The 12,354-nt window shown below is 43.5% G+C and overlaps 1 protein-coding gene across 2 annotated transcripts; it reads right to left on the reverse strand.

The window, feature by feature from the left end:
• Positions 1-2,255: 2,255 nt before the first annotated feature.
• Positions 2,256-11,845, reverse strand: bmp4 (bone morphogenetic protein 4). 2 transcript variants are annotated; one of them, XM_025054829.1, is made up of 4 exons: positions 8,578-8,721; positions 7,492-7,614; positions 6,534-6,898; positions 2,256-3,238 (listed from the first exon to the last, which is right to left on the reverse strand). In XM_025054829.1, the coding sequence occupies exons 3-4, from the start codon at positions 6,889-6,891 to the stop codon at positions 2,385-2,387; spliced, it is 1,212 nt and encodes a 403-aa protein (XP_024910597.1). In that variant the 5' UTR covers positions 6,892-6,898; positions 7,492-7,614; positions 8,578-8,721; the 3' UTR covers positions 2,256-2,384.
• Positions 11,846-12,354: the final 509 nt, after the last annotated feature.

A 12,354-nucleotide genomic window follows, 5' to 3' on the forward strand; every position in this document is an offset into this window, starting at 1 on the left:
GAGGGGGAGACGTCCAAATAAAAAGCTTTTTGAAGACTTCACTCAGTCAATTAGTGGAGCAGTGTCAATAGAAGCTGCCGCATAATGACTCACCTGTAATTGCGTGAGAACGAGCGCTCACGGGAGACTGAGTGGCACGTCACATCGGCATGACAAAAGCCCTCGATCTGTTTTTTAAGGACTCATTCTGTAATTGACCCCCACCCGCCTCCACACACACACACACACACATTGATACTCCAGAGCTGTTAACAGTCCCATGGCCGTTGACACTGGGGTGGAGACTGTTGGAGCTCCGCGCCGTCGAAGGCTGGCGTTTCTCCTCCTTCGTCTCCTCCTTCTTCTCCAGGCACTAACTTTTAAACGGCTGACGTGACGCAGGCCGCTGGTAAACTCCAGTGACAGGATCACTGCTGTGGTGAAGCTTAAACAAACCCACGTAAACCTCCTCTTCCAGGGTCCTTTCAATAAACACACATCCCATTTGCTTTGTGTAGAGAGCAGGGCTAATGAACGGACAATTACCACAACTGGCAGATGTTATCTGCAAGTGGGGCAGTTAAAATGTTGTAACTGTTCTGTCAGACTGTTGACCCCCCTCCCCCCTCCACTCAAAACCCCCCCCCCCTGTCACACAAAGTTAGTTTTTGGTTCTTATTTTAGCGTTAACCATAACAAATATGTTTCATATAAATCTTCAATCTTCACTTTAATCTAGTCCTTCCTTAAAACTGAATCTCCTAAAACCTAAAACAAACTCTCAGTCCACGGGGACCTGCAGAGAAAAAGGGTCCATCCAATAGTCTATTTCCAATAGTTTACCTTCACTTACACACACACCAAAAAAACTGTTTTGTTTAGTTGTTTTTTTTAATGTCAATATTTATTTTTTTATATAATGGATAAAATGGAGGCTCTGTTGTCTTTTTCTTTCTTTTTTTTCTGGCATACCAAATTTATTTTAGGAATATTCTCACCTTAAATTTCTTTTTATTTATTTTTTTTATTTCAATTTTAAAAATTCAATTTTAAAGTATATATTTCCCTTTATTCTTAATTCTTGGCCACATATCAGCTGTTCTGCCGTTGGTATTGTTAAAGACAATACTCACCTTGTCCTCAGTGAGAGGGACTTACGTCACCTCCGTTTAATCTTAATTCAACTTAATTACACTTCCTCGGGCGCTGGTCGAACAGTGAACCGGGGATTTTCTATTAGAAGTTGGATTATATTACATTTTATTGACGCCCGCAGCTTCACCCCTCAGACATGAAGGTGTACACGGGGGCACGCTATGCAAAACGACTCCCCCACAAATGCCTCCCCCTCAGAGCAGTTCAAAGCAGCCCCCACGCCTCTCCAAACATTATCATATAATTTGGGGCAGCCGTCAGCTTGCAAATAAGTGATGTAGAAGCCCATTGTGTGACGGGGCGCAGGTTGGAGACAGGCGTCTTCTGCTCTGCCGGCAGGAAGACAAAGGCAGGAGACAGAGCGTCTAACCTTTGATTCTTCTGAAGACTCAGACGTCTCGTGTCGGGCCGGGACGCATCGGCCACAGTCGTGCTCCCAATGTGGGGACGTCAGGAACAATGGGGTCAGTCGCCTACATTTAGGCTCCGTAACTTGCCTTGAATACAAGTGGATTTGTAAGTGTTAGTCAGACTGACATTAAGTGAAATATTAGACCAGAGGAGCGCTGGCGTTTCTATCACTGCGTCTGTTGTCAAGGGAAAAAATTACATTTTTTTTAAAAAAAACTTGGCTTTAAACTTCATATACATATGTACTATACCTTCAGAGTATATATTCTTTTAAGAAAAATGTTGAAGTAAAATATTCTTTCGATTCTTTTGTGACTTCATTACAACCTGAAACTAAGTGTTTGATTAACTTCTTGACTTCTACAAAATAGAAGAACATTTATTTAAAATAAGGAAAATAAAAGTCTGATAATTGTATCACCAGAATGTATGTGTTTCAAAGCAATATATATATTACAAGTAAATCAACATTTTTTTTAAAATTGTTTTTACTGTTTTCTCATTTAAAAAACTTATACAATCTAATGTACATTATGAAAAGTTGTACAGCTTTTTATGTTTAAAATAAGGACTCAATTTATTTTTAGTATGTAGATATAAATATATATAATATATATTTTGTCAAAATATATGATCATATTGTCAAAGAAACAAAAAAAGTGAGACAAACATACACCTCAACATAAAAGTTATAAATAAGGGTCCAAGTGAACATTTTTGGGAGTAAAGACTTCTGATTCTCTGAAGCGTCCATGTTGCTTTTTTCCGTTTTTACTTTTTTTTTTTCTTTTTTTTCTTTTTCTAGTGGCCAGTCCAAGTCCAGTTCTACTTAGTGTGTGTTAGCGGCAGCCGCAGCCCTCCACTACCATCTCCTGGTAGTTTTTTAGGACCACCTTGTCATGTTCGTCCAGGTAGAGCATGGAGATGGCGCTGAGCTCTGTTGGCACGCAGCAGGCCTTGGGAATGTTGCTGTTCACAGAGTTCACCAGTGTCTGAACAATGGCATGGTTAGTGGAGTTCAGATGATCTGCCAGAGGAAAGGGGCATTCCCCATGGCAGTAATACGCCTGGTAACCAGGGGGCGCCACTATCCAGTCATTCCAGCCTACGTCACTAAAGTCCACGTACAGTGCGTGACGCCGGCAGTTGCGATTGCGTTTACGACCCCTTTGCTTGGGGCTGCGCTTGGTCCGGCGGGTCAAAGGGTGACCTTTCCCGTCATGGCCAAATGTGACCAGTAGGGGGCGTAGCTGCTCCCAGTCCTCACCGGGCTCCTGGTGTAAGGAACGGCTGATGCGGACGTGTCGGCCCTGGTGGCGCGGAGTCTGGTTGAGGTGCTGCACCTCTATTGCTAGCCCGTAATTAGGGAGGCGCTCACGAGTCCAGCGCAGCACTGCGGGGCTGACGTCAAAGCTCTCCCAACGGGACGCGTTGTGGCGCACAAGCCGAGTATCCAAAAGCTGCGTTATCAGCTGCCCAGGCCGGGGGGGCTTCAAAACCTCATACACGTTTATCCTGTGAAGCCCCTGCTGGACTGAGAGGCTGTCGGCCAGGGCCTCGTCGATCTGCTGCCGGTAGAGCCGAAGTTCAGCAGAAGAGAGCAGCTCATCTTCTGGGATGCTGCTGAGGTTGAACAGGAAACGCAGGGGCGTGGCTTCTCCATCGTCCAGCTCATGCACCCTTTCCATGTGCTCTGTAAAAATGAACAAAAGGAACAGCGTGCGATAAGTTATGAATCCAAAACAAAAAAAAAACAGTTATTGCTATTTCTGAAAAACAAAACAACAAAATATCTTCTCATAATAGAACACAAATTTGGATCGAAATGGTCCCAGCAAGACAAGAGCAATGTGTAATACTCCTAATGTCCTTTGGACATTACAATTTTGGGGAATTTTTGCTGAACCATGGAATCAGCTGAAGATTTTGTAAGTAAACACAAAAGTACAGATACTGTAGTGTGTGGATATAAAGTACATGGGGTGTAGAATATTTTCAGAAAATTAGGTTTTCATTTAATTATAAAACTGTACAAATGTTTTTACCGAATTATTTCTCTTTTGTTCATGTACGTTTTTATAGGCTGTACATAAAGAATTGGACAACTTAATTATAGCTATACTATGACCGTAGGTGAAGCTACGGAAAGGGAATGGTGCACGCTAGCTTTGGGAGCAAGTTTTTATATATGTAAGTGGATAATGTTCGCAACTTGAATGACTCAACGACTGGTTTAACTTTTTTCTAACGTTTCGAGAAACCTGTTGTCGTCTTCCACCCATGCGGCGTGGCCCGTCATTTCGATAAAACATTTGCGATAAAACGAACAGCGTGCTAACTCCGCGTTTGAGCGCGCCGACGTGATTTGAACTGACACATAGACAATCCCAGCACACTTTTCCATCAGTGCCCATTGTCCACACTTCCTTATCCATCTGTGAGGATTATCCTGCCCTTCTCTCGGCGCTTTTCTCTGAAGCACTTTGCTGAAACATGCATTACATGGAGGGTGGTGATTAACGTACCACAGCTACAGTATAAACACAGTGGAGGCTCCCCTGGTCCGCGCTCCGTCTGCAGATTTCTGGCAAGATCACCATTGATGGGGAAAGGAATGTTGTGTCTACTATTTTCCTGCTCAATCCGCCCCTGTTATTTCACACCCAGGCCCTAATCTTGGCCAGGTGGCTCTCGTTATTAAAACCTGCTGTGTTTTTGATTAGCTCTGCAGTTTGTTCACTTAAGACATTTATCATTTTCGTCCTGAATAACCATTAAGGATTCAGACAATGTAGGGACCTGTTTTTTTGTTTGAAGGCCACAAGACGAAAAAAAAATGTCCAGAGGGGGACAGAAGGATTGTCAAGTATGAACTTGTTTTACTACACATGTGGTTCGTGTTGGGAACGACAGGACCTTTCTTTATAATTGAAATAAAAACTATTATCAACATGTCACCTCTTGCTCACGAAAATTAAAAACTATAACAGAACACTAGTTCCAGCTGCAGACTCTGATGCCGTGTTCAGAAGGAGCACGTCGATTTTTTTTTCGCCATATCAAATTGATAGAAAACCAGGTGCAATGGATATGAATTGAAATACAAATTGCTGGTTGTTAAACAAAACTGCCACTGTTGCAGCAACCATGTAGTCAATACAAACATTGTGTTGTGTTTGTGATTAAATTCAAACTAAATGAACTTAATATTAGCCCCAGTCGGAGGCAGTCAACGGAACGATTTTATTTTTTAGAATCACGTACATGAAGGTAGAACGTGAAGCTGAAACTTACCACATGTGAAATGGCAGACAATTTTAATCATATTATAGATTGATATATATTATATTTGATTGTAAATAAAAACAAAAATACAGCTGTTGTATATATATTCTCAGAAAACGTAATTGCTATTTTACTGGAATAACTGTGTTGGTTTGAATCTATATCAAAGTAGCGTTTACATTTTCAACTCAACTCAGAGTTCTCGAACATGATTTTAGTTTTAGTGAGCTTCAGTTCAGATGAAAATGGATAGAGATAGCGCCGTCTGGAAGATGTTGCGTTTTATTCCGAATTTGCATGTGAGCTGTCCCCACAGGTGGTTTTCCGCTCTATACTGGAGCCTAATTTATGTATTTAATTTTGTGTTCTAGTGAAGAACTGCAAATAATTATGTATTTAATTTTGTGTTCTAGTGAAAAACTTTAACAATTCACTTAGCCCTGCGACCATAGCCTCCAACCAGGTGGCTCAGTCCACTTCTTATAAACAGTCTCCGGAACTACCTGACCCGTGTTTTTTTGGTACTCATCAGTCAACTAAATCACAAGATCGCACAATGGTGCTTCCATGAAAGCAAGTACTCCTACTGAGAAGTGTATTATTAACATAGTTTAGCAGAGAAGAAGGAGGGTAAAGGCCTGAAGAGAGTAGTCAAAACACACACACACACACACACACATTGCATCACAGGCCCGAGAGCAGTTCCTCCTCCAGCGGCTGCTCTTTCTTCCTCTCTAGTCTTGGTAGATTGCCGTTCTGGTGTGTGTTGGTATGCGTTACGACTAGCAGTGTGTTTGACAAGCCCCATTAAGGCTGACTCATCCCTCCTACCTCACTCCTCCCCCTAAGGGTGGACGTGTTCTGTAGCCTTAAAGGTCCCCAGTCTTCTCAGTTGACTACACTACAAGGTCACTAACCCGCTCGCTCTTTTCGAGCGTTTACTCAACTTGCTCCATCTTTCCGACCTCAACGTACATTTAACAGATGGGTCAACCTGCAGTTCCTCTCTGGCCCTTAATTGAAACGTCTGCAGCTGTCCCTTAAACTAAGCAGATCTGAGTCACAATAAACAGAAGGCCATCTAACATTCCGGCCTTTTCTATCGCACCGGCTTCTGAGGCTGTTTTTCCATTTCTCCGAAGAGCTGCAGCGTCTGCTCTCAGCACCCGCACTGCTGGCAGAAGGGGCTTTATTTAGAAGGCTGCAGAGTAGCATTAAAGATAATTGCACGTTGAGGAAAGGACCTTCTAAAAGAGACCTCCATATAAACTGGAGACATTAGAGAGGAGCACACTCCAGTTCCAGGCCAAGACGGAGCTTTTTTAAGCCTTGTTCTGCTGGGTGGGGTGAGAAGTGCAAGTTCAGTAATATGAAGGTATGCTTTTCTTTCAGCTGCTAACCAAACACGCAGAGTTTTGTCAAATGAGACTCTTGAGAGCTTGTCTAGCAGATTTTTTTTCTGACCCTCTTTAGACAGCGTTTGGTGACCACATCCTCAGATTCCTGGGTTTATGGTGAGATGGGTGGAGCCGCCTTACAATCCTGTTACAAGAGCTTTTTTTTTTCTAATTCCTGAAAATGTCATCAGGCGAAGTAATGAAATGTGAAACTGCTAAAATAATTTGGACGTCTGGCAACAGCCACCTTCACAGTGGCGTCGCGTTTCCTTGCTGACAGGATTCATTTATCATTTTCTCCCTTACCTTCATGGTGGAAGCCTCTTACAGTGTTGGCCCGGCTGGCTGACCTCTCTGGATACTCGAAGGCAATATCGTGCCCTCCGGCCTCCTCGGCCTCCCCCGACTGTAGTCGATAGAGGTCCAGCAAGTAGCGAGGCACGGTGGTGGAGCGGCTGGGCCTTGGCCGCCTCTTGAGGCCGAACATGTGCAGCAGCGTGGCCTCAAAGTCCCGCAGCAGTTCATGGCTCTGAGCGGCCGAACGACCCTGCAGGCCCGGTACTTTCTTTTTCCCCTCTTCAGGTATCAGACTAGCATGGTTGCTCTCTCCCAGCAGGACTTGGCATATTAAAATGACCATCAGCATTCGATTACCAGGAATCATGATGTCTCTGAGGGGGGAAGGAGATGCCACAGGAATTTATTAGATGGGATTTTCAACTTTTTCCAAGCTTATTCTAAAGTTACAGTATGGGGGTTAGATTTCTTGATTTTTCTTTGACCTCTTAACATGACATCAAAATAATACTCTACCATGCCAACTATTTTGCTAAACAAGGAAGAGATTTTTTTTTTAATACTACATTTACACTATTCTTTCACAGTCTTGTAAGTCTTGGAATTGAGTCATGTTGCTTTGCCCTTGTTAGAATATTTTGAGCAGATTAGGAAATGTAAAATGAGTCTAAAACGTAACCTCAAAGTTGATTCACCTTGCTAAAACCTAAGGTGTTCCTGATAAAAAACAAACACTTCTTCCCTTCCCCCAACATTTTCTCCCTTCTCCACTGTGATTAGCCAAATAGGCAGCCCCCAGGTCAGAGCAAATCCTTGTCTTGATAAGGAGCCCGGGTCCTAACAAGTCATAGGGCAAACACTGTGACACATATTTCACTGAGGAAAATGGTTCTAAACCACATGTAGTGACCAGTCCTCATCAATTCTAATTAAAACAACAACAACAAAAAAACCTGCACAAACTTACCGACAGAAAATAAAGCATGGGAAAACAGTCCATGTTTGTTGGGAGCAGGCGATGGACCCGTTTTTCCAGGAAATGTTAGGTGGTGTTGGGCGGCTGCAGGAGAACGTTGGAGTGACCCTGTTCCTGGAAGGCAGCAAAACAAAAAGAAAAACAAATGAGCAAAAACATAACATGAATATAACAGTCCCAAACATCCAATCAAAGAAAGTATCCTGTTAGTGTTGGTGTGTGTGTGTTTTTAACTGGACAGGTGTCTGGACCTGGTGTCTCTCCAAGGCTTATCATTTTGGCTCGTGGGCTAAGCTAGCTATTTACTGAAGCTGGAATGTGAGGAGGTATGAGCCACAACAAAGAGGGCAGATACAAACAATAACCACTGCAACTGAATCACAAACATCCAGCAGGATACAAAAACACAAGAAAAATAACTGTACCAACCCTGGCACTGACCTCTCATGTTTACACACACACACACGTGCCAAACAGCTGATAACCACACTTTGATCAGGAACGGTAAAAAAAAAAAAAACTGCGATTTCCCCAGCTGATAACCACACTTTGATCAGGAATGGTAAAAAAAAAACTGCGATTTCCCAAAACAAGCTTTGAGAAAGTGAATCTGAAGTGAACGCTGAGCCTTTGATCCTACAAACACGCGAGGTCAGCATTCATCTCAGGATCGGAATTAAAAATAGATGTATCTTAAAAAGAGGGGCCGTGTGTGTGTGTGGGGGGGGGTCATCACTTGGTAACGCTCCCCCTCTTGAAGGATCAAACAGATTGTAGAGACGCTGACGACAGGGCAAAAAAAAAAAAAAAAAAAACGCTCTTCGACGTCACCGTCAGCAGAGGAAGAGACACAAACTCAATCAAGGATTTTCCTTTGGAAAAATAAACCAGAACGGGAATAAAAACGGGTTTTAAGAGCACTGACTGAAATCACGACAGTAATCCCTCCAACTATAAAAGCCATTAGTTCCACGTTAACAGTTTCCTCTGTCGGAGGATTAAAACAAACACAAGCGTGGAGCCAATGACTCAATTCTCTTACACGTCAGTCGAAAGTGTTACATGCTGCTGACTCACACTAATAAAAGAGGAGTTCACAACATCAACAACCCAAACTGCAGAAGCGTGGAGACATTTTTCTTCTCCTGCATTCGATCCGGAGCGACGACAGTTCTTGGTCTTTCTGGAACCTGTTGCTACACGGCTAGGTAGATGTGAATGTGGCACAACTACGTGTGTGTGTGTGTTGAGTCACTGAGCGTCCTGTTTGGTATCATTGTCATTATCTCAGCTCACTGTATGCACAATCGAGGATCTTTTCCCCCTGACTGTATCAGACTCTGACCCTGGCTTCACCCGGTCACCCTTTTGTCAGTTTGACTGGAGATCCAATATCTGAGTGTGTGTGTGCGCGTGTTTCTAGGAGAGAGAGAGCGAGAGTATTTTGAGGTTCGGAGTGTAGTCTGGAGTTAGGATTAAAATCAGGCTCAGATGAATTTTAGACTAAAGATTATAGTCCATTTGTCACAGTTAAACGATTGTATTCAGTCAATGTGAAGCGCTCGCAAAAACACCAAAACTGTCTGTGTGCGTGTGTGTCCATGTGCCACCGGTTGCATGTTTGTGTGTGAGAAAACTGTGGCAGAGAGAGAGGAGGGTTCAGAACACGATCAGCTCTATTACCCAAGGGGTGGAGGGGTTAAAGCAGTGTAAGAGTGGGCATTTGACTGTGTATGTGTGTGTATGTGACAGAGAGAGAGAGAGAGAGAAAAGGAGTGAGTGAGCACATCTCTGACAACAAATGTTCATTGTCCAGAGAAGGGCCTCTCCCATGATTACAGGGATTCATGGCGCTCCAAAACACTGACCATACACAACATCTTGTAACTGTAACCAACCAGTGACAAAGCTGCAGGCTAAAAAACACAAGCTCACACACTCAGTGTAGATGATGATGAGGATGATGATGATGATGACAGAATATGTCAGGCGGACAGGTACTGGCTTTGAAAATGTCAACGCCGCCGTTAAACAGCAAAAGAAAACAAGTGTTTACAACAAGGTGACTTTTTTTTCCTTCCTGTGACCTTAAGATTTACTGTTGTAGCGCGGAGCTGCAGCCAGAGCAGAAACTCAACTTGATGATATTAAAGAGAGACTCTCCACTCTGCAGGATCTGCACAACACACAGACAGACAGACACATTTTTCCAACAACAAATGGAGATCCAGGGAGCAATTACAGGCCAGAGCTCTGGGCTGCCCTTGGCTTTGCTCCGTCCCCCTTGGCCTCCTCTCACTCTCTCTCTCTGTCTCTCTCTGTCTCTCTCTCCCTCCCTCTCCCTGACCACAGATAATGTGATCAGACTTTGCACATGGCTCCTCAGATGTGTTTCATGAGGAATTTGACAGCGACGGCTGGAAGGAAAGATGAGAGGGGAGGAAGGAGCTGCAGAAAAGGCCAAATTTTTTTGGCACAATATTATCAATCTGGAGGCCCGAAATCAGTTCAGAGGAGTCGTGCCTGGGAAATCCACAATCACGTCCGTAAAAAATGGTCCCCTTTATAGCAAGAGGGTGAAAAATAATTTCAAGAATATCCTGCGTAGCGAAGGAATTTGAATGGTTTGCTAACCTCCCTGATAACAACTGGGTTGTAGCTGAAGCTCTGCTGAGTTTAAATTATAACCGAGACACCACTGAGAGAAGCAGAATGTGCAGCTCCGACCTGTGATGTCTGTTTGGCTTGTTGTTGAACAGTGGTTTGGGGTTTTTATTGGCTCCCGGCACATTCACAGTCAGTGAGATCACTGAAACCAGGTTAATGCTTTTGTTAAGCTCTGATTTGAGGGGGAAAAAGGGAAAAGAAGTTGCATCATCGTTTTCTTGATTTGGATCCATTCAATAAGGAATTCAATGATGAGGAGAAGTTAAAGTTGCTCCAACATGGCCTTTAAAATGCAGCACAAATGCGAGTAAAATGCACATCTTTCTTGCAGATATTGATGCAGCACAAATGCGAGTAAAATGCACATTTTTCTTGCACAGATATTGATCATAATTTACTTTTTTTTTTTTTTTTTGCAAGACGTCTCTGCAGCAGGATGGAGACGTTTGAGCTGAGAGGTAAAAGTTCGAGTGCGTGTGTGTGTGAGTGTGTGCCAGAAGACGCCATGCGCCCGCAGGCCGCAAAATGTTTCTCCACTGTTGCACGGCGGCATGAAATGACACAAATTCCCTGTGTAATCATGCGTTAAGAGCAGGTGTAAACATGTGAAACCTGTCCGAACTTCATTAACATTCACATTCAGCAACCGGTTTCAGGACGACGAACTCCAACTTTATGCCACTGTGACAAATTGGCACAGGCTGGCGGGGGTTTAAAGATAAGTTAGAAATGACTCACGGGTTATTGATGATCTAATTACAAAGCTATTTGGAAGTTAATGTTTTGTTGGGGTTTTTTTGTTTGTTTTTACTGAGCTCTTATTAGGATTAAATTAGGATCGATTACATTTTGGGAGATGTTCGAGGCTGTGCCATCGACACCTTTACGCACGGAGATGTCACGGAGCGGACACGGGCGGATCGCTGTGCCAAACCGTGCGAAATGTTTGTCATTTGTGCCACAAAAAAAATCAATTTGAATGAAATAATAATAATAATACCACGAGTGAAATAATAATAATAATAATAATACCACGAGCCGTGTAGAAACTGAGAGTTGTGTTTGTAAATGATCTCCCTGAGCCACAACCTGTTGCGAGCTTCCGTTGGATCACAGCGCTGTTCGTCCAAAATACACAATTCTGCGTCTCGATTACAGAAAAAAAAAATCTGTTACTAAAACAAATCACAAGTTAAACACATTAGTATGTACTGCAGTGAGAAGTTCGCGTGGCGCACGAGAAGTTCGGCGAATCGCGCACCAGATTCCAAATAGTTGTCGCTGTCACCGAGATTCCAGCTCTCGATCGCCAACAGTTTCGATTCCCGTTAAAATTCCCGGTCGTGATATTGATTGTGTGCAGCTAAGTGTCGGGAGGTGAGCCCTTACCATCAGTAGAGGTCCAGGTATCCTCGAGCAGAGTGAATGTGAAAGGAAAGCTCTGAAACGCAGTCCAGGCGTAAAGCCTTAAAAATGAGCCTCAGAGGAGAAACTGTTCGTCCCTGCGGCTCATTAATCCTTCGGCCACAGCAGCGAGGACAAATTCACACCGGCCGGAGAGACAGACAGTGAACGCCGGCGCACACGGACTCAGCAGCGGCGTCTCCAACCCGCCTCCACTCACGGCAACAGTAAGAGTTGGTGCAGGCGCAGCGCAGCACGAGAGGAAAACTTCTCCAATGATCCAGCATCTATGGGCCCTTGGAGTTTTTATCCCTCTCTGCCTCCTCCCTCCTTTCCTTCCTCCCTCCATCCCTCCTTCTCCGACCCCCACCTCCCTCATCTGTCTCAAACACCTTGGATAACCCCCCCCCTCCCCACCTTCTCTGCACCCCCACCTCCTCCACTCAAAATAAAGAGCTAGTTGCGCGCTGCATTTTCTTTTATTTTGTCATTAGTTGAAACTTTGCATTTAAATACAGCAGATCCAGACGGTAATCTAAGCTGGCTTCGTGCTCCTCTAACTCGGCCTTGATCCCTGAAGATAACAGGCCATTACAACGTAATTTGCAATTCAAAAAAAAAAAAATAGAATAATTTTGACCAAGATATTTCCATTCTTTTCGTTCCATTTGTTTTAATACAAATCCTAATCCCAGAAATGTCATTCTGTCATACTGAGACTGAGAAGTTTGAGTAATCAACTGCAGAATAAAACAATGTATTTTGTCAGGTTTTTTTAAAGTT

The sequence above is a fragment of the Cynoglossus semilaevis genome, chromosome 1 (genome assembly GCF_000523025.1).
Source record: "Cynoglossus semilaevis isolate Cse_v1.0 chromosome 1, Cse_v1.0, whole genome shotgun sequence".
Lineage (NCBI taxonomy): Eukaryota > Metazoa > Chordata > Actinopteri > Pleuronectiformes > Cynoglossidae > Cynoglossus > Cynoglossus semilaevis.